Source organism: Phoenix dactylifera, chromosome 15, assembly GCF_009389715.1.
Source record: "Phoenix dactylifera cultivar Barhee BC4 chromosome 15, palm_55x_up_171113_PBpolish2nd_filt_p, whole genome shotgun sequence".
Taxonomy (NCBI): Eukaryota; Viridiplantae; Streptophyta; class Magnoliopsida; order Arecales; family Arecaceae; genus Phoenix; species Phoenix dactylifera.
In genome coordinates, this window is record NC_052406.1 from 4,118,161 (window position 1) to 4,140,377 (window position 22,217).

Genomic DNA, 22,217 nt, shown 5'->3' on the forward strand with positions numbered 1-22,217 from the left:
TAGCACCCCATTTCTTTACGGGCCTGGTCTAGACTGTTGGGCTTGGACCGGCTATGTGGGCCACTCAACGTGCCCCGAACACATGAGTAGGGGTGCAAATGGGTCGGGTCGGATCGGGTCCTAAGTGACCCCGACCCGACCCGACCCGACCCGATTTTTTGTTCGGGTCCTAATTTTGGACCCAGACCCGACCCGGTTGAAGATCGGGTCGGGTCGGGTCCGAGTCGGGTCCGGATCGAGTCTGGATTCGAGTCGGATCGGGTTCGGATCCGATATAATTATGAGGTGCTGGGTGACCCATGACTTCCAAATGACCTCCAGTCAGAACAGATGACCCATGACTTACTAGCTAAGTCGGTCTACAAGCCAAATTTCATATCACACTATTTTTTATCTATATGACTGATTGGACGGAACTTGGTGTCTCCCAGCTCCCCTCTCACGAGGGCAAAAAAAATCCCAGACCTTCTTCCAAAATCCACTTCCATTGCAGAAAACTGGCGCGACCCATATTCAGTTCAGTGTTCCCTCACTTCCTCTCTGCAAAAGTTAAAAGAAACAAAAACCAGAAAACAGAAGGTAAAAAAAAAAAGCCAGCTACCGAGATACCAGAGGTATCAACAGTTTAATAGATCGAGAGAGAATCCTAACGGGCCGAGGTTCCTTTGGATTCTGTGAACCTATGCTTGTTGCTATCCTCCCCCCCCCCCAACCAACAAACACACACACACAAAAAAAAAAAAAAATCTCTTTTGCTCCCCCCCCCTCTCTCTCTCTTCGGGTCCATTCGGGTCGGATCGGGTCCATTCGGTAAACTCAGACCCGATCCAGAAAATGATTCGGGTCCAATTTTAGGACCCGACCCGGACCCGCGGGTCCTAAAATTCGGGTCGGGTCGGGTCTACACGGGTCGGGTCGGGTCTCGGGTCGACCCAACCCATTTACAGCCTTACACATGAGTTAGGGGAGGGATGAGAGTCTTCCTCCTGTCAGAATCCGGCAAAGAGCAGATTTCAAGGGCATCTTGGACTCCAGTAGTGCTTGGATTTGGCTTATAAAAGGCCTATCCGTCTTTCCTCTTGGCATTACTTCTCCGTCTCAAACACTCGCTAGTGATCGCATCGAGTTTTCTTTCGATTTCAGCAGGAAGAATTTCACCATGTCACCATCGATTCAGCCGAGCGAGCTCGTTGGAGGTAAGGTAAGGTTTTCCAACTCGTCTTTCTCCTCCTTTCTTTCAGTTTGGGCCATGATTCACCTTGAATTCGGCCAGCAAGTCGCTGGATTTCCATCCGAAATAGTGGTGCCCCGTTTTGGCTTCTTCTTCTGAGCTCCGCCACCAACGGCCATCGGGTTGGCCGAGCTCTGCCGCATTCAAGGACCTTTGGGATCATGTGGTCATCGATCACAAAGATCGGCCATGATCTAGGCCGCGTTACCATGGCTCAACCCATATTTTTTTGGTTTTCCTCCCTTCTTCCTTATGTCGGCTAGCCACCGTCGCTGGTGAAGCTGCGACCGAAGGACCGCCCTAGGTCGCCGCCACTGGAGCCGGCTGCCTTGGTCGCACCACCCCCATGCCACCCTGATATGAGAATAAGATAGGGAGAGAACGATTCTCCCCTATTTTGGAGAAGAAGGATCTTCTCTCTCTTCTTTCTCTCCTCTTTGCTCTCTTTCTCTCTTCTCTCTCTCTTGATTTTTCTTTCTTTGTTTCTCTCTCTTCGCATGATTCTATGAACCCAACAGGAGGGTCTCAGATATTTTTATTGTGGACCTGGAATAACTCCAGTAGAGAGTCCTAGACTAGTGTCGCAGTGACTACTTATCGTGCTGGCCTTATCCCGACTATTGTCGAGCACCGCCAAACTCTATCCTCATGAATTTCTATTGTGTTACCTAAACCATGATTGGCCAGTGCAGACCGACCCGAATCATCGAATGCTACTACCTAGTCGACCTTGTCCATCCTGCATCCGACTGTTGTCCGCTATTATTTGGACCCATAATTGATAATTCCTGAATTATTTTCTTGATTTGATATATGTTTCTTGATCAGATGAATTGGTAATTTGGCGTTATTATTTTGTTGGCTTCATATATCTTTCTATATAAATCTATTTCCACAATTAGCCTTAGTTTTGTATGAGGTTACAGTCATTGTAGAAGAAAGAAGCCCAACGAGATCTTAAACTATACTTTTTCTCTCTTTCTGTTTCTTTCTCTTGGTATTTTTCTCTCTTTAGCTTCATCCAAAAAAAAATTTGGTTTAAGGGACTTAGAGAGTAGTCCTAGATTACTACGTAATGTTGATTCTTTAGTGGACTAGTAGAAAGTTCTGGGTTGTTGGATACCTCGGATAATTTTTTATATTGATTTGGTTCTTTAGGAGAACAATCTTTTAGATAAGAGGACATTAAGTAGAGTTCTGCGCACCCCGGCCCATAGATTGCAGTGTGGACAGATAATTAGTCTATCTAGGTTGTCAACAAAGAGATAAGAAGTCTTGTACACTGACCTACATGATATAGATACTTTGTACATATATGTATGATATGCTAATGATCAAAATAAGTAAGAAGCATAAATAGTTTTATGATGGTTTCTATATTAAACCATATTTTGATTGTGTATGTTTATTATTGATAGTATGATGGTTGCATATATGAGCATGACTTATACTTGTATAATCAGATTAATGGATGTGGTTCTCTGGACTAACCATGTTATATTAATTACCCCGTCACGGACGAAAAACATGACTGTTGTTATTTTAAAGCCGAAAATAAAAAGAAATTAATATGTAAATGTGAACTTGATTGAATAAATAAGGACTTTGGGCTTATCTTGTTATTTTCGGTTGCCCCGTCATTGGCTGAAAATGTGATACCCTCACAGGCCTCGTCATAGGCTAAAAATGCGATACCATTGCAAGCCTCGTCATAAGTTGGAAATGTGATACTATTGGTTACTCTTTCACGGGCTAGAAACGTGATCGAAATTTGGTTCAAAGTCAACAAGATAATTGATCCGGATCAAGTTAAAAGGAATGAAATGAAAAGCATTGAAAATACTATTGAAGAATTATGAGATATCACTCTTGAGTAATTAGATTCCTATTGATATTTGATATAGATATATATACCATTTGTTCGAGTATTATTGACTGTTAGTTTGTGATTTCATGATATGTGTGACGATTCCTTGCTATTTTCAAACTTATATTCCTTGCTATTTTCAAACTTATATTATTGTGTTCGTATGGATATGTGGGGATTCCTATTGGGCTGTAAAGCTCACACCATCTCTTTTATTTTCTTTTCAAAGTTGCAAGTTGCTTGGTACTTGGCTATAGTTGGAATCATAAGTGAAAGAATGAGTAGATAAACTATCACTGATACTGGTTGAATGACTAAATTTTGTAATTGTACCAGTTTTGTTAATTATTATAAGTTGAGATCATTATTATTCAAAGATATTACAGTTGTAATATATTTTTAGGCCTTACATATTCTCTAGGGCTCTGTCCTAATGAGTATGCGACCGTGTGATATAGCCGACCCGGGAGTTGGGTTTGAGGCGTGATAATGAGATCCAAGAAGTTCATGATTAATTTTTTAATTTCTGGTTTGCATACCTACATCGCTCTCACGTTTGGAGGAATCGTCCTTGATTACCATAAGCTTAAGCAAAAAATTATGCAATGATGGTCTAACTTAAGGCATTATTACAAATAAAATAATTAGGGAGACACAGAGTGCCGATTATGTCTACCTCTAGCTCCGGGTTGTATCCTTCGTGCAAGAGAATAATTCATCTTCTTTCATCGGATTGCGATTTGTATAGATCATAAAGCACTCTGAATCTTTCTATTCATCCGTCTGTGCAGATCTCGAAGCAACCATTGCCCAAGCTAACGATGGACTCATGCAAAGGAAGTTGAATTCTTCTCTAGGATGAAATATACAACCCTATCCCCACCTTGAGGAGAGAAATTATTTAGATGGACCAAATCTAGTGGGCCAGTCCAATAGTCGGTCACTCACCACTTAAACTATTCAAGCTCAAAGTAGGGGTGAAAATTTATCCTATTATCTACCGTACATATGCCTCCAGAATTGGACTGGTCCACTGGACCCACTCCATCCACTAATTTCTCCTACTTGAGAAACCTAAAAGGTTCTCTCATGCATGGGAGCCAGGATTGAAGAACCAAATGAGGTTCAATACCGGTTTGCAAATGCGAGCCGAATCGAATCTAAAATAATTAGGTCAGGTGTTGCGTAATTAACTGGAAAAGAAAATTGTCAAGTGGGCGAGGCTCCGCTCATGGCCATGGTCGCGTGGGACCCACCAAAGCCCGAACAAAACTAGCCTGGCTTCCGACGTCGACCGGTCGGCACGAACCGTGCGGGGTCTGTCGGGCCGACCTCAAAAGACTCGATCCCGATGCGATCCGGACGCATGACATTAGCATCCGTGCTGTCATTGGCTCTTTTTTTTATTCGTTTAGGTAGGCTAATTCTTTGCATGCATGCTTTCTTATGAAAAATATATATCTTCGCAGAACCCGTCGTGGTCCTCATTTTGGGTACCTTAAGTCTCTCCTCACCACTTAATCTATCCAACTATTATATTAAGAAAAATTGGTACGGTCCTACTACCGTGAATGAAACATAAAACGACTTCCTCACATCAAAGGAGAGCTGTGCCAACTGCCAAAACCCTTAAGTTCAATGGACTGTTAGATAGGAATTGTTCATCCACTCGTAAGCTCACTAAATTGAGCATCTAATATTGACATCATTGAATTGAGCATGAACGATTTAAATTCTGTATAGAATATGAAATTTATTATGCGATGCTATATGTTTACTGCTGATAACAATGCTGCGCTTTTGCTGTTATCCTCATTGTTGGCAGATTCCTTGATTTAATCTTTCTTTCTTTAATTTGAGTTGTTTGTACGAAGCTGAATGATTTTCCAATGCCAAATCTCGTGACTATATGTGCAGGGAAGTCATGTGAGGTGGGAACTGCCATTTGATGTGGTCAGGGTCTCTGCCAATTTGTTGGTTAGGCAAGGCAATGGGTTTAGTGGTAGTCATGTCAGATTCTGAGACTTAAAAAGAAAAAGAGAGAGGATTATAAAGTGATGTTTAGGTGGAGTATTTCACCAGAAAAGAAAATTGTTTTTTTTTTTTTTTGGGTAAAGACGGAGATTAGTGCAAAACACTGTGACAAAGTATAGATGTTACAACGGATCCCAAACAGACCACATAAGCAACCAGAATACCTGGCCAAAAACTGACAGTACGGAACAAAGAAGGTAAGTAGGACCCTGAGAAGATGGATGTTCCCAAAGCAGCTGGTCTTCGATTTGCGCAACATGTCATCTTTATTATTTTGAAGGTAACTCAGCTACAGTGATAGATTGGATATAGAGGATCCGAGTAGGATAGAGAAGACCATCCTTTAATTCGAAATATTTAGGCAATGGAAAGAGACATCGAAACTTTTTAGTCTCGACAAGTGTTTAGAGAGGCCAACGGCGCCGTGAATTGGGTGGCTGCTTATGTGGTTAACCATTCGGATGGTACTCTATGGACTCTGGAGGTGGAGCTGTTTAGGGCACTCTGTGATGTTTTGTTTTCAGATTTTATTAGGTGTACTTGTACTCGTATAGTATGATGCAGCAGCTCTAAGGAAAAAAAAAGAAAAAAAAGAAGCAACCGACTGTGCTCCTGCTCATGTCCTTTAACAGCACCTTAATTCATGGCATACCATTGATGTACTATAGCGAGTGAAATCCAACAGTAGATCGCCCACCAGAACAGAAAGACCAGAATACAAAAGTTTAGGCATGTCTGATGAAAGGAATGCTGAGAGCATCTGGAACCAACAGAGGAGCAAGATCCGGGTGGCACTGTTCTTGGACAACGAATAAAAAGTCCCCATGGAATGCATGTGTGGCTTCCCAATCTGCAGCTCGATTTCCCTCTCGACCAATATGTAACACAACTAAAATTTGCAACAGCCCCATCGATATTAAACCATCAGCACTCTGAAGGGAGCGGGTACCCAAGAAACAAGGTTTGAAGACAGTAGCTGCTGATTCAGCAGCTTAGAAGTACCCCAGTTCTTTGACGAAGTGCTGACTCGTGGATTCTGAGAGATAGATGACGGCTGAAACATATCATGATAAAAGCAAATGCAAAGTCTCATCAATCACATTGTTGTGCTGTATTCCTGCTGATCTGGCATGGTGGTAGATCAAAAGTTGGCATGACAGCATAAAGTTTGATGTGGCTAAATACGAGCTATTATAGTAACTCAAAAGCTGATGTAGCAGATTAGGAGTTGACATAATAACTCAAAAGTTAATATGACAAACTGTTTTGTCTGATTGACGTGACAGATTGACATGTCTGCTGATGTGGCTGATTGACTTGTTTAATGATGTGGTAGCGAAAAGACACATAAAAGATGACAGTTGCAGCGAGGATAGAGTTCGGAGAGAAGGCAACCGAAGGTCGACGTTCTCGTAGACGTAGGCACCATTGAAGAGGAATAATTGGCTTCGAACTGGAGGTTGAAGGAGTCGAAAGCAGCAAATAAAACCAGAGATTGAGAGAATGAGACCGAGCGACGGTGAGGAAAGACGACCGAAGATCTGAAACAGAAATAGAGGATATGCAGATCTACTAATGAAATCAATATTGATTCATTAGGAAATAGAAGATTTGCGGATAATCGAAGTATCTGCGGATCAACCAAAAATAGAGAATTTTTCGGGTGTTGATTCATCCGGAAATAGAGATCGATAGATCGGTAAGGGGGTCTTCAAAGCTTCTAGACATGGTGGCGACGACTACAACAAAGACGAAAAAGATGATGGCAGCAGATTATGTGATCGGTAGCTCTGATATCATGTTAAAATATTTACAGAAGAAGAAAAATATAAGAGAAAAAGAGAGAGAAAAGTGATTTTATTAATCTGTTTTGTCATATTCAGTACATCTCAAGAGTTATATATACTTGTGTACGGACTCCATACAAGAAAAATAATATCGGCTGATATAGGATCACATTAACAATGAAAAATATTATAGGTGATATAGATTGCAATGTGATCCCTAAAGTCACTCTAACTAGATCATATTAACAAAGAAAAATAATATAAGTTAATACAAGAATCACGCTAGTAAAAAAAATATTATGAATGATGTAGGTTACGTGATATCTAAATTTATGCTAACAACAAATATCACAATCTAAAGAAGAATATGATAAAATCCCTCTAGTAATCAAGAAGGCTTTAGAAGGGAGTCTTTGCCGCTGTAAGTTTCCAACAAAAACATCGAACCGGCATAGGCATCGGCAATCTCCATATCCCTGAAAAGTAGAGGAAGAATGAGGAGACCCACCCAAAGAAATAAGGTGAACCATATCCTTGTTTGCTATAAACTGTGAACTAGAAAGAGCCCACCACAGCTGATCGGACCATGCTTCTTTGCGGTAGGGGCAATGACAGAACCAGTTTCATCATTAAAAACTCGAGCGATAAAAGAAGGCCAACGACTTAAAGGGGACATCAGCAATCCAAGGATCAGATCATACATTTATGGATTGCCCGTTACCCACCAGCCACACGAACTGATATTGAATCTTTTTCCCCAAAGTACAAATCTCATGCCAAATAGGTGAACAGTTTTTTTTTTTTTTTTTTCTCTCTCTCTTTAGGCTTCCGATAACAAATCCAGGATCCAGAAAACGGATATTTAGAGGCAACCAATTGAGCCAATGGAGTATTAGGCTTAAGAACTAAGTTGGCTGCCAACTTAGCAAGCGAGGCTTGCTGAATTTTGCCAATGGACTGCAGGCCTATGCCTCCTGCAGTCTCAGATTGACAGATAGTTTCCCAAGCTATAGGATGTGTGAGGAATCGTATGGGTATGTGTTTAGTCCCACATCGGTTATTTGCTGGGTAGATTTTGGGTACTTATACAGGATTAAGGAACCAAAATAATACCTTTCGACTAGTCATTTTGGATGAGATACTAAGTTGTTGCAAATAATATCGGAGTAGACCTGGCTCATAACCTATGTAGACTAGGGGACACTGCAGCACGGATCCATTGGGGCTAACTATAGGCCAATCGTGGTGTTTGTGATTAGATTTGAATGAATTTGAACCCTTAGCTTGACAAGGACATCAGGGCTTGAACAAGGAGAGTATATGAGGACCATGCGGGCGTGTGTTTAGTTTCATATTGGTTATTTGCTGGGTAGATCTTGGGTACTTATACAGGATCAAGTAACACAAATAATACATTCCAGCTAGCCATTTTGGATGAGGTACCGAGTTGTTATAGGATGCATACCTCTTATAGCATGAAGTACAGCAACTGGTATGTAAAGAGGCAAGATATAGAATAGATAGGAATTGACAAAGTGCAGATTGAATAAGGGTTGCTCTTTCCGCGAAGGATAGACCCTTCCATTTCCAGCCTAACACTCTCGCCAATAGCTTGTCTATAAGAAAGTTAAAATCAGCAGTTCGCAGCTGCGTACCTGCCATTGGAATCCTAAGATATTTCCAAACCCCCCTCCTTTTTGTCATCCCGAAGATATTACCAATGACTTCCTTGATATCAGCCTGAGTAGTAACAATAGGCATCTAATATAAGTTTGGGACACAGAGCATCCCGGACCGAAGCCTTTGTAATGAACACACAATCACATGCAAAGAATACATGGGAAATATGAGGCTGATTCACCCGAGGTCTGTAAACTCTGAGTAATCTGGATCGAAAAGCAGCTTGCAAGGAGAAAAAATGGTAAGCCTCTTTCTAATAGGCCAAAGCCCAAGCCTGTCAAAACCTGCCAGTGCTCTTTAAATTATAGGGAATCCTATAGCTTGCGTTCCTGGGGACACATTGATTCTGTAATTTGCCAGAACAGAAGTAAGTTTGTTCAAATTCAAAGCGACCAGACCCCAGCCCAAATCCAATACAGAGATTGCACATGATAAGGCCCCTGTAAGGTTTGCCTGGCCCTGGTTCACAAACTACTTAAAATTCCATATGTGCATACTTAATGCATTCATGGGCTTAAAGCTCAGCTGGAGCCCACACTCCATCAAGTGTGGATATTGATGAATCATGAGTACAATGAAAATAAGCCCATCCTGACAGCCTTGGAAGAGGTTCTTTGAGGTGTCTTTAACTTTTCTTTCTTTCTTTTTTTAAAAAAAAAGAAAAATTAAGCAAAGTGTAATCATTATCATTAAGAAAATTGGGGGGAAAAAACACAAAGGATGCGAAGAAAAATGGGGAAAAGAAGGGGAATAGCAGAAAAGGAAGAGAAATAAGGTCAAGTGGAAAATCCCCAAGCCTTAATATCAAAAGCAGTATTGTTTCAGAAAGACATTGCAGGCCAAGTAAATGGGCCGACACCCAAATGGACCAGATCAATGGGCCGATTAGCACCTCTGTCAATGTTGACACTTGACGACATGGCCTAAAGAATGTGACTAAGATCAAGATTCGATTCCATGTTGTCTCCATGTGGTGGAAACAATCTCGTAGTACGTAAATTAAAGAAGCTTTGTAATGATTGCCTTCTGGATTTATTTTTTCTTTTAGACAAAAAATTATTGCGAAATCCTCTACTTGGTTCTTAAAATTTTGATGTATGTGCTGCGAGGATGATTCCGAACTTCGTGGAAATCAAACCAAACCTCTATCCAAAATGTATTTGCCACAGAAGCATTTGGGCACCATAAATGGATTTCACCATCCACCGCTTGCTTTAACTTTACATATTGTTTAAAGAAGTAAGAGAACAAAAGGAGTCATAAGATGAGACTTCAACATCCATCATTGCTTTTTTTCCTAGCAAGACAGCGAGGTAATGATCAGAGTTTGAATCCTGGATCTCCTTTAAGGACAAGCTCTTGGAAAAGGGATGCCAACAAGCTAAACTAATAGTTGTCGGCAACATCTATAATTATAAAAACAAATAAAGAAAATCATTAAGAGATAACGGTGATCACTAAAAGCATAATGGGTATGATTGGAAAGGTGGTTTATGGGACAGCATAATGTTTTGTTTACTACTAAAGAAGCAGGTATTATAACTTTCATGTTGGACTCGTTTGGTTCGCGGAAAAAGAAGAAAAAAAAGTATGGTCAGTAGGAAAGTAATGAGATGTCTCTTGTTAGGTTGGAGTTTTCAAAGAAAAGAGATGGAAAAGTTGTATTTCCATGGAAATATGATTTCCATATTTTATGAGAAAGTCTTTTCCATGAGAAACGTGTGAAAGTTACTTTTCCATTAGCAAGAAATCACTGCATTTTTATTTTTTTTCCAAAAATACCCTTCATCATTAAAGAGACATTAAAGATCTAATTTTTATTAAGGGTGTAATAGGAATTACACATAACTTTTTCAGAAAAATGGATGGTCAATCAAATATAAGCACTCTGAAAATCTTGTTAGTTTCCTATGGTCAACCAAACATGCCAAATGTACTTTCCTAAACATACTCTTTTTAGGAATTTGTTTTTTAAAAATTATATTTCTAGAAGAAAAAATGCTTTCCATGAACTAAATAAGTCCGTTATGTATCCATTTCACTGCAGAATCGGTCAACCAAGGGTGCAAGTTAGGGTGCCTAGGTTCCACACAAGTGTGGCCTAATTGGATGGTTCGCACGAGTGCATGTTCAACACAAAAGGATCACCAAACATGGGGACCGCCTCTCAATTATGTGGTCCTAATCATTCTCCTTTGTCAGATCTCATCCTACAAGCAGATTTCATTATTTATTGCCCTCCTCCAACGACTGTGACATGACGTCCTTGTCTTTATCCTGTGAGCCAAGTAGTCTCCTTGTCATCATACACTTCGTATCACAGTGCTTTCTTCCACCGAACAAAGCAGGAAACACCTCAAGTTCACATACGGAGGGCTTCATAAAAAGACATACTGAACTCGACGGCAACGAGCGACCAATCATTTTGTAAGTAGAAAGATAAGGCAATCATGTAAACAATGGCAGCTGAAAAACCAGAGCATTTTACTTTCTTGTCAAGCAGTGGCCATCAAAGATGTCTACTGCCTTCCATGCTTAAACATAGGGCTGTCTAGTCCAATAAACATCCCTTTATTCTAAAACAAATGATAGAGATTTACACAAAGTTAAGGTGTAACTGACAAGCAAAAAAAGCGGTGGTCCTTCTGAATCATTTGATGAGCGAGTGATGAATAACCGAGCTTTAACTTGCTGGTCATAGCCTTCCACTTAAATAGAAAGTCTTGAGTTTGAGTCTTGGGAAGTGTTTCCTTATGATCTTGCCCTAGATTAACATAATATGGTGCTACAACTCTAGGTCTATGTATAATCGGTCGACCTTGGGTGAGGCTCCCTCCTATTCTCAATACTAATATTAATAACAACAACAACAATGATAACAACTATAAGAATAAGAATAAGAACAAGAACAAGAACAAGAACAAGCATAACAACGACAATCGTAGCAATAATAATAATAGTGTGAATAGTAGTAATAAGAATAGTCATAACAATAATAGCAATAATAGTAATAATAATAGTAATAATAGTTGTAATAATAATAGTAACAATACAAATACAAATACTAATACTAATATAAATAATAATAATAATAATAATAATAATAATAATAATAGTATTATTAGTAATTGATAAGAGAATGAGTATCTTGAAACAAATACTTATGTAAATGAAACTATTTTTCTATAGGAATATAATGTCATGAGAAACACTAATCATTTTATAGAGATGATAGTTGTAAATAGAAATCTGGTGCTAGCCTCCACAAGTTCAATATGAAACCTTTTCATAGTGATTAGATTGAGGAGAAGAAGAAATACCTTGAACCCACTCCACTCAAGTAGGATCTAAATTTCATTTTATTAGATTAATCTATTATTAAACCGAGCTATATGTTTTTATTTATAATAGTAAATCTATCCTTATATAATTATATGGAATTCCTCTTATAGCTAAAAGACTATAGCTTTCTCGAAATAGATTTATTTAATAGAAATAATATCTAAAGTTAAAATTTTCCAAAAAGTCGATTTCGACTTCTATATTAACTTTATTTTTACTTAGTGCAACCATTATACTACATCCCTATTGGACAATGCTAAAGTAGTAGAAAAGAAGTAATATCTTAATAAATCAAAGTTAGCCTCTAAAGCTTTTGATTATGGGAGAACCATTTCTAAGGCACATGTACCTCTTCACCCCCCTAAAGAGGTGCTAAACCTAATTGTAAGAGTTATTTGCTTGCTTTCATGTTAGTTTCTCAATATTTATCCATGTTTACCATGTCAAAGCAACTTCTTTATGTGTGCTAATTGGCAAAGACATAGGAGGAAGACAGTTGGTTAGGAATAAATAAGAGAGTTTATCAGACATGTGAGGGATAATTTGGATAAATCCAATCATTTAATAATGCAGGACTAACCAATGTGGAGGACTTTTACCAATGGAAAGATAATGAATGTAGGGATTTGTTTTCTTCAGAATTGTGTTTCTTGAATTTGTTAAAGACCTAGCACTAGTTATCAACAGCATCTCCTAACAGCTGATAACTATCCTCTATTTTTAAGCAATGAAAAGTGTCCTAACAAGTCTTTTTTTGACAAACTTATAATTTTTCTTTCATGTTATAAGTGATCCATTTTTGATAGCAACATTTTCGTTGGACATAGAAAAGTTTATAGGGGATGTTTATTTACTAGTAAATAGTCATATATTTGAAATCAATAAAGATTTGCTTAATCGGAAAACTGCCTAGTCATAAAGAACGAGAAGCAAATAGCAGCAATAGGGAAATAACAGTACTGTAAATATAGGACGAACAAACAACAGACAAATTCAAATACATAGAAATTCTTATTTAGCTAAATAGAAGTTAAAAATCTATGCCAATTCTCGGAAGAAGAAAAGATCTAAACTAGTTGGTGTATGTATCGGTAGATATAAGCAACTAGTTTGAGAAGCAACAAGAATGAAAAGAGCATGCCTGAATCATAATTCAAAAATATTTCATAAACTTTATTGTGAATAATTGCAAGATTCACATATTGTTGAATAGCTTTCAACTGGGAGGTCTTAAGGAATCTTCCATGAATGAGAATTACAAAGTAAAGTGATAAATTTTCCAATAAGTCAAAGCATACTATATCACATTTATTTCATTTTAACAACAACTACCGTTGCATAAATGTTCTGCAACAAACAAACATTTGCATCCCTTAAACCTCAATTTTTTTCAAAGGTCGTGTATGCGGTGAATCCAATCTACTTGGTGAGATATTCTCTTATGCTATTCAACTTGAAGTTATGTAGACCACTAGCTTTTAAAACAATCTATTGCACCATCTGGTCTTGTTCCTTTCTATTCGTTTACCCATGTCATGCCACAAGACAAGTGGATGTATCCTTTTCATGGAATGCTCGAAATGTTCTTGATAATTGAAAATACATGCAATGGAATGAGGAGCTGGGGAATCTATTTACTAGCTTATAAGACTTCCTTTTGGAAGAACTAGAAGACCATCTACCACGAATCTACATCAATAGTGGAAAGTTGATTACATTTTGTGAGGCTCTGCACCATTGTGTATTTAATCCCACATCCTCTATGCATTTGCATAGATCGTAGATATTTATACAAAGCCAAAAAATCCAAATAATGCTTCTGGATAATCTTTTTGTTGTTACAAATAGTATTAGAGCACATAGCCCATATGACCTAGGGAAAATACAGCAGGGTATATATGTTGAGGCTGACTATAGATTGATCATGCTGTTTGCGATTGAATTTGGATCCATAGCGTGGCGAGGATGCCAAAGCTTACACTACAAGAAAAAGGAGATTTCCCGACGCTTTTTTTCCGACGCTAGGGAGAAGCGTCGGAAAATTTTGGTTCAGCGCCAAACTTTACCGACGCTTTTAAAAAGCGTCGGAAAAGCTTCGAAATCAACGACGCTTAAAGGCGTCGTCTAAAGCTTGGACCTACAACGACGCTTATAAGCGTCGTCGGAGGCCAAATCCATTTAAATATCAGCCCCCTCTCGATTGATGCCTTAATTTTTTTCTTCTCCTCTCCGCCTCCCTCTAGCGCCGACATCAATCCACCGGGAATCCTCTTCTTGTCTTTCCTCTCCTGAAACCCTTCTCCTTCACCAGGTAAAAGCCTTCTCCTTCTCCTTCACTGGGAGATATACCTCTCCTGATTCAAAATCCTGCTTCTCCTTCTCCTTTTCTTATTTTTCCCCTTTTGCTTTCACTTTTTCTTCTTTTTTTCCTCAGTTAATGGCGAAATATTTCAAGATATACTCTAAAAAGAAAGGACAAAGGCCGAGTCCCATGAATCAGATTTTGAATCATAGAGGTATATCATTTTTCTCTGCCCCTCTTTTCTTCTTTTTTAATTGACCGTCTCCATTTTGTTCTCTGGCTTCTCCATTTTGTTCGCAGGAAGGGTTCAAGAAAGGTCTCGATGGCCGCCTCTTGGTATTTTTTTTTCTTTTCTTTCTTAAATAAAGTTTTATGTGCATGGTTATTGTCCCTTTGCCTTAATTATCACATATTTTCTTGAAGAAAATCGGTGCCTGGGATCGAGTAATGCAAGAAGATGTTGTCCCTGTCTTACTTGATTTCCTTCTTACTTTTGGAGTTCTTGATTTCCTTCTTACTGTTGGAGTTCTTGATTTCCTTCTTACTGTTGGAGTTCTTGATTTCCTTTTTACTTTTGTTTACTGATGCCTAGGTGTTGTCCGAAAAAAAAAAATTCGAAGAGTTGATGTTGTCCAGAATTGATAGCGTAGATGAGCCAAACTGGATCTCTGATGTAAGAAGGAACAGGGATGCTGGAGAAAATAATTTTTTTTAAAAAATTAAATACATTAGCCGACGCTTATAAGCGTCGGCTTTGAGGCTTTTAGCGACGCTTTTAAGCGTCGCTAAAAACTGATCTTTTACGACGCTTTCCAAAAGCGTCGGAAAAAACTTTTTCCACTCAGGTATCGCCGACGCTTCTGCGACGCTTCGTTTAGCGTCGGTCAAACTTTAACCGACGCTTATAAGCGTCGGTAAAGGTCATAAAAGACGCCGGAAAAGATGTATTTTTTCTGTAGTGTTATGTACATCTTAAGTATTTAAGGCTAGCCTTTTTTGGATAAGTGTTGCTATTATAGATTTTATGCCATATCAACCTACTCTACAACCATTACTAACAGTACTGCACTCTAACATTGGGGGAGTTGATTAGGTCAATCTCCTGGTTTTTTCTTAAGCTAGTCTGAGATTCCAAACACACTTGCAGTGCACTTAGTGCGAGAATTTTTTTGAAGGCCAGTATATATAAAGGCCCTTAATTACTTGGCCGAAGAAAAGGTTAGCAATTTTTTTTTCCCTCCTCATCATCATTTCAGGCATGAAAGACTGGGTGGGCGGTGCACAAGTCAAGCATGATCATAATAATGATGAAATAAGTGAAAGACTCATGGAGATCTTGCACCCACCTGCCATACGCTTAGTTAGGTATACTAAACGCCCATCATTGAGCAGCCATTTAATATGGGACATGCTCTCATGAGGGCCAATTTATTGGAGAAATTAAGGATCATTGGTTTGGTGTGACTGATCGATGGGACATTCACCGCAAATCCGCTCCCGAGGAGTGATGAGGACGGCCCACAAGGTGCTTGCATTTAGAAAGACGGTGGAGGTGATGCCATGTAGCCCGTGTTGGGTGTAGATGCTATTATATGGCTACTTTTATTTGTTGCCTAGCTATTGCTCATCCAATTCATGTAGGATATTAGAATTTAATTTTAAAAAAATCACTTAGATATTTCTTAGCCTTATTTTATTTTTGGAGAAAAATATTTTTTAGACTATCAAGTATGTGACATACTAAAGAACTTCAAATCCTATCCGAACCAAATTCAGGTACTTTCTACTTGGTCATTTCTAGTGAGCTAGGTTCATTTGTTGGACCTATCATAGAACCATATGGTCTCTCACTCATTCGGATTGCAAACTCAATACTTCTCCTACTTATGCATTGTTTTTTTTTTTTTTTTTTTTTCCGTAGAGGCAATGAAGTGTCGACTTATTTCCTTCACGAAATGGATGACATCAAGATGTCTTGTGGTATATTAAGGATCTCAAAGATTGGAAGACATCGATCTTTATCAGATGCTTGGCATCTTAGCATAATTATATGATTTGGGTTCCTCTCCAATTTGCACCTGAACTGGAGAGGGATGAACTCTAATGATATATATCTAACACTTGACCCTAAGGCGAAGCTAATCCACTACCAATCCATATTAGGTTTGTACTTATGTTCACGCGTAATTATGGAATGTTTGGTTTTGGATAAACCCTGTCAACAGTTGATGTTCTTTATTCACTCAAAACAGTATTATTATTGTGTCACAATCCAAGATCTTATCCAAAACGGCTAGTCGCCCGCATGGCCCTCACATACTCTTTCCGTTTAAGCCCTGTCGTCATCGTCAGGCTAAGGGTTCAAATCTATATAAATCTAATCACAAGCACCACCATCAGCCCATGGTTGGCCCCAATGGATTCGTGATGCAGTGTCCTTTAGTCAACATAGATAATGGGTCATATCTGCTTTAATACTATTTATAACAACTCAGGATTTCACCTAAATTGGCTAACTGGAAGGTATTATTTAGATTTTTTGATCATGTATAAGTACCCAAGATCTACCCAGCGATGTAGGACTAAACACACGCCCGTACGGGTCCTCACATACTCTTCTATTTAAGCTCTGACGTTCTCGCCAGGCTAAAAGTTCAAATCCATTCAAATCTATCACAAGCACCACAATTGACCCATGGTCAGCCCTAATATATATATGTTGTAGTGTTTCATAGTCCACATAAGTTATGGGCCGATTTCACTCTGATACCATTTATCATAATCCAAAATCTTATCCAAAATAGCTAGTCGGAAGGTATTATTTGGGTTCCTTGATTCTATATAAGTACCTAAGATTTACTCATTAAATAATTGATGTGGGACTAAATACACGCCTGCACGGTCCTCAACTAGATATTATTTTACTAAAAATTTGAAAAATATACTTTAAAGCATTAGTCTAACGAGGATGTTCGGGCTTAAACGGAGGGAGTATGTAAGGACTCATGCAAGCGTTTGTTTAGTTCCACATCAGTTATTCGCTGAGTAGATCTGAAGTACTTATACACAATCAAGGAACCCAAATAATACCTTTTGGCTAGTCTTTTTGGATGAGGTCTTGAGTTGCTATATATTGTATCTACATGTACCTATAAATTAGAGTCATTTTTTCTCAAAAGAATTGGTGTCAAGAACGATTTTATCAAATATGTAATTTAAGTTCACGCAACTTGGGAATTATTATAAGATGCAAATGCTAACACAGAAAATGTTCTTATGGATGTTTTCTAAGATGCAACTTTGACAAGACTTAAACCAAAAGCTACTCATCGTATACGTGATACGCCCATGTCCAGGGTTGCACTGGTATCCCTTCTCCGGTAAAAGTGTTAATTACGATGTCATATTCCAATTAAATATGGATTCGCAGCATCAACAGAAGTCTGGATTGATGGCAGAATGCTTGATTTACGGTATAAGGCGTGTTGTTTGACCCACTGGGCACGGAGAAGCAAGAAAAAAATCACGCGTGTGACCCACCACCGGTCCGGCCTCTCAAGTCCACCATTAATGGGAGGAAGAAGTGGAGCCCGGCCTGAGCTTCTACCTGTGCCTGTCGAATGGGTTATTACTTATTAGCTATATGCATGCATCATTCCTTCCTTGCCCCACACGCTTTCCACTACCCCATTTTCTTTAGACTTTTCCCACTTCTCTTCAACAATCCACAGACACCTTCACGTGACCTCTCCCAATCATCACCCGCTTAATATATATATGTATACCTTCTTGTGCACTTAAGTTTGTGTTTATGTATATGTTACATAGAAAGGTCATGTGTTCTTGTTTCCTCCTCGCACTTGGCATGAATGAAAAAACGCCCTACCAAATATCCTTGTATATATCTTTTCATCATTTTGCCTGCCCGTCAAGCTATACAAGGATAAAAGAGGTACAAGAGATGTTTTCTCTTTTTTTCAATTATCTTCGAGAATAATAGAAACATTCTCATGAGAGAGGAGAGATCAGTGCCAATATTCTTGCCATGAAATGGTTAAAAAAAGAATGCATAGTTCATGTAAATTGAGAAGGGGAGAGAGTGATCGAAGGAAAAGCATAGATTTCTTTTTGTATCACTAAGAGCTAGCCAATGGGATTTCCTTTCTTCTGTACAATGATTAGTTAACATACTTGATCAGCGAAAAGAACATATATGCGACAACCTAGGAGATGGGTCAATAATTAGAGAAGTGCTGGAAGATCAGGAAATCATGGGATCCTTCTTTTCCTTCTACACTATGATCTATTTCCTGGATCCAAAAAAAAGAGGAGAAAAAACTAGGTGAAAAAGCGAGTGAACTTAGATATTATGTGGTGACTATTAGGGATAGTTCCCAAGCCCTAAGCCAAAAAATCTGAAAAAGAGAGGGTGGGTTTATGGTGTGGGGTCTGGAAACTCTTTTCTAGCATGGTGCTGAATGGGTGAAAGGATCGAAGAAATGAGGTGTTGGTTGGGCCGCCATGAAAGGTCCGGTACCGCTCCCTTTGGAGCCATTGGAGGCCCCGCTAACCCTCTCGCATGAAGGGCACATCGTGAGGGTGGCTGCAGGAAACTGCATGTAGAGCGGGGAGGCAAATTTGAGGGCCTTCAACTCCTGCAGCTCCTTCTGCAGCCTCCTGTTCTCGTCTGTCAGCGTCTTGTAGCGCCGTTTAAGAATTTCACAATCGACTTCAGTCTGCTTCAGCTTAGTCCTATAAAGAATTCAAATCTTGGACATGAGAACCAAGAACCGAATTTTCTCAAAAAGAAACAAGAGCTAAGAATTCTCCATGTGGCTAATTAACTTTCTTAATCTAATTTCCAATTAGAATTGCATTGCATGGTGTTGCAGAAGTGAGACGCAAACCTTGCTCTCCTATTCTGAAACCATACTTCCACTTGTCGTGGCCGGAGATTCAATTGCTTGGCTAAAGCTTGCTTTTGTTTCTGATCATTGAAAGGAAGAGACGAATATAAAATACAAAAGAGACTAATAGGCCTTTCTCGGATGAAAAGAAAAAGAGGGACAAATAATTGCGCACATACATCAATTGTTTCATATATATATATATATATATATATATATAGAAAGAATCTTAAATTATGGACTCAAAACGACTTATTATAAGATTAAGAAGGCTACTCACTGGATTTAGGGTACTATGCTCCGTGAACCTTTCCTCTAAGAGGGCAGACTGCTCTCTCGTAAGCCTAAGTTTCTTTCTAGCACTAGCGTCCTCCTCCTCATCGCTGGCCCGTGAGAAGACTCTCACCACCTCTGCCTCCTCGGATCCTGCATCCTTCTCCCTCTTGACGCTTGGAGGGTAGGCAGTGGAGAGCGTGCTGTGAGGTGAAGATGGCCGTGCCGGTCTAGACTCCTCGTTTGTCTTGTGAGACTCAGCCTTCGGCATGGCAGTCGCCCCATACACATCATTGGAGAGGCCCAAGGTGAGGGACGGCTTGTAAGGCGTCGAAATTGAGAAGGTCGAGTACGGCTCTCGTCGGCGATGGAGATTGCTTGATGAGCTGCTCCTCCCTCCGATGCCCAACCCAAGGGCGAGGCCAGTGTCACACATCTCGTCTTGGCTCATCTCCACGCTAGCTTAGATTTCTAGCTCCTCGACAGGCTCTCGCCTATATATTTGCTTCTAGGGGTGGGAGAGGGGTGATGCCTATGATTGTTAGTAAAGGAAGGAATGAGTGAGGGAAATGAATTGGGTGATGTGAGGGGATTATTATGAGAATATGGGATACAAGGATATATATGCATGTCTCGCATACACTACAAAGGCTGACAAGGGAACCTAACTCTCCTAAATACTAAAAGAAAAAGGTGCGTCCAAGACTTTGCTCATAGGATGGGAAGGTGAGGGGAGATGACTACGTGGATTCACATGGGGTTATGTAGAAGGGTGCAAAGGCACTATAAAACACATCAAGGGTGTGATTTTGCCTCCTCTACCCACAACCCACCCACCCACCTTTTGCCTCATATACATGGTTTCTCCCCCTCTCTTTTTCCCTTCACGCTGCCTTTGATTCTTCCTTCTCTTTTTCCCTGAGTTATTAGCTTAAATAGCCAACTTTAGTTTGGTGCAACCTACACTCTCTGCTGAAATGTGTGCATATGTACGCTCGATGATCATCATCGTAATCTTGTTCATACGACCGTAATGAATGCTATATATGATTGAAAGTGTTGCCGTGTGCTCGATGACACCGTCAAGATCTATAGGGAAAATCTTCATCTACGTACACAGCATCGTATGTTCCGTAGAATACCTTATGTATTCCTAATTGTTGAAGCAATCATCGGACGGTAGCACAGTTGGATGCCATGATCGAAGGCCACACATGGGGCCTTGGCTCTCTGGATTAAGTGGTTGCCCTGCTAAGCTCGTGGAAGACATGGGGCTCAGGTGGTACCTGCTCTTCTTGTCTGGCTTTTCTTCGCTCCCTGACGGTGGCGGTGACAAGGACGTATGAACTAATGGCAAAGGCTTAATGCATCATGGCCTCCATGTCTTGTTTGCAAGGGGAAAAGAAACAGATGTGGGCTCTGCCCAGGATCTAAAAGATGAATGAGGCTGCGAGATTTTGGAAAGATCCTTAAAATATTTGACTGTTTCTTTCAACCACAAAGCTGATGTTGAGCTGACCTTGTAAATAGGAACGATAGGTGGTACAATTAGCGGTCCAATAATGCTCTCGCTGCCAACCACTCCCAATCACCAAACATGTACTATTTTAGTTAGGTTGATCGCCAAATATATTGCTGAAACGTCTATTTGCAACATAGTGGAGTCTGTTATTTGCTCACAACGTAGTGCAGTCTGCTAAACATGTTATATATATAGTTGATGACTTACGTTAATACATAAAAAATATCATGACAAAATATAATGGTAAAACTATAATACAATCATATAGTAATGATCAAATTATCATTTCCCCATATAGAACTCAAGTAATTTTCTCAAAAATTGTAGATATTAGATACCGATAAAATACATGGATCTCTAGCGTGTCGTGATTATTGTTTAGACCACGATTGATAAGCATATAACATAGTTTATAAACGTTACCGACATCAGTGCTTCTATTTGTGGAAAACTATACAAATGTTGATGATGGGCGTCGCGGCACCTTAGGGGCTTTAATTAGTGCTCAAGAGGTATGATTGGCATCTTCTTGATGTAATAGGCATGATTAGCATCGCAATTTATATATACTTAGGAAAGAATGAACATCTTAATCACTTTTTTGATGCGGTATGCTAAGATATGCATTGACTTGAAAACCACTCGGACATTAAACCAACATCTAATTAGATATGATTAGAGAATAACTGCCTCATCGAATGTGAATTGAAAGGTGCTATGAAGCCAAAGCAAATTGCACATAGTATAATACTAAGACCAGTGGAGTCCATTAATGGAACGTCACCAAACCTCTAAGTTGCTGGTGGATAAAGCTAGCATGCCGACGGCCCGCGTGTCATGCAAAGGACACGACACATCCGATGTATGGTGTAATGGAGCACTGGGTCTACCAATGATTTGCTATCATGGGGCATCCGATGCCGTGGGGATGGGTAATTGGGAAGAGCAGGAGTTAGCGGTGATGGAGCTTTTGTGAGATGACATAAAGAAAAGGATAGAAACATTGGGATAAGGTTGTGTGCATGCCCTTGACCACTCTTTTTTGCAACCTTAGTCGACTACATTGTCTGCAAACCCTATTGCAAGCTTGCCATCTTGTCTTGCTACCGCTACCAACTAACATTAGGTCTCCATGCACCTTATCTTAATTAAACTAAACGTGTAGATAGATTAATTAATTTAGGAAGAGAGCAATTAATGCAAGACCCAGTGCTGCTAAGCTTTATAATTTAAGCAAGACTAGCTGGGGAATGGATGGTTATGTGCTTTGGT

The 22,217-nt window shown here is 39.6% G+C and overlaps 1 protein-coding gene across 1 annotated transcript; it reads right to left on the reverse strand.

Annotated features, from left to right (window-relative positions):
* Nucleotides 1-18,268: 18,268 nt before the first annotated feature.
* LOC103704310 (homeobox-leucine zipper protein HOX19-like) lies at nt 18,269-20,263 on the reverse strand. Its single transcript, XM_039134150.1, has 3 exons — nt 19,431-20,263; nt 19,151-19,230; nt 18,269-18,995 (listed from the first exon to the last, which is right to left on the reverse strand). The coding sequence occupies exons 1-3, from the start codon at nt 19,872-19,874 to the stop codon at nt 18,707-18,709; spliced, it is 813 nt and encodes a 270-aa protein (XP_038990078.1). The 5' UTR covers nt 19,875-20,263; the 3' UTR covers nt 18,269-18,706.
* Between the last annotated feature and the right edge of the window lie 1,954 nt (nt 20,264-22,217).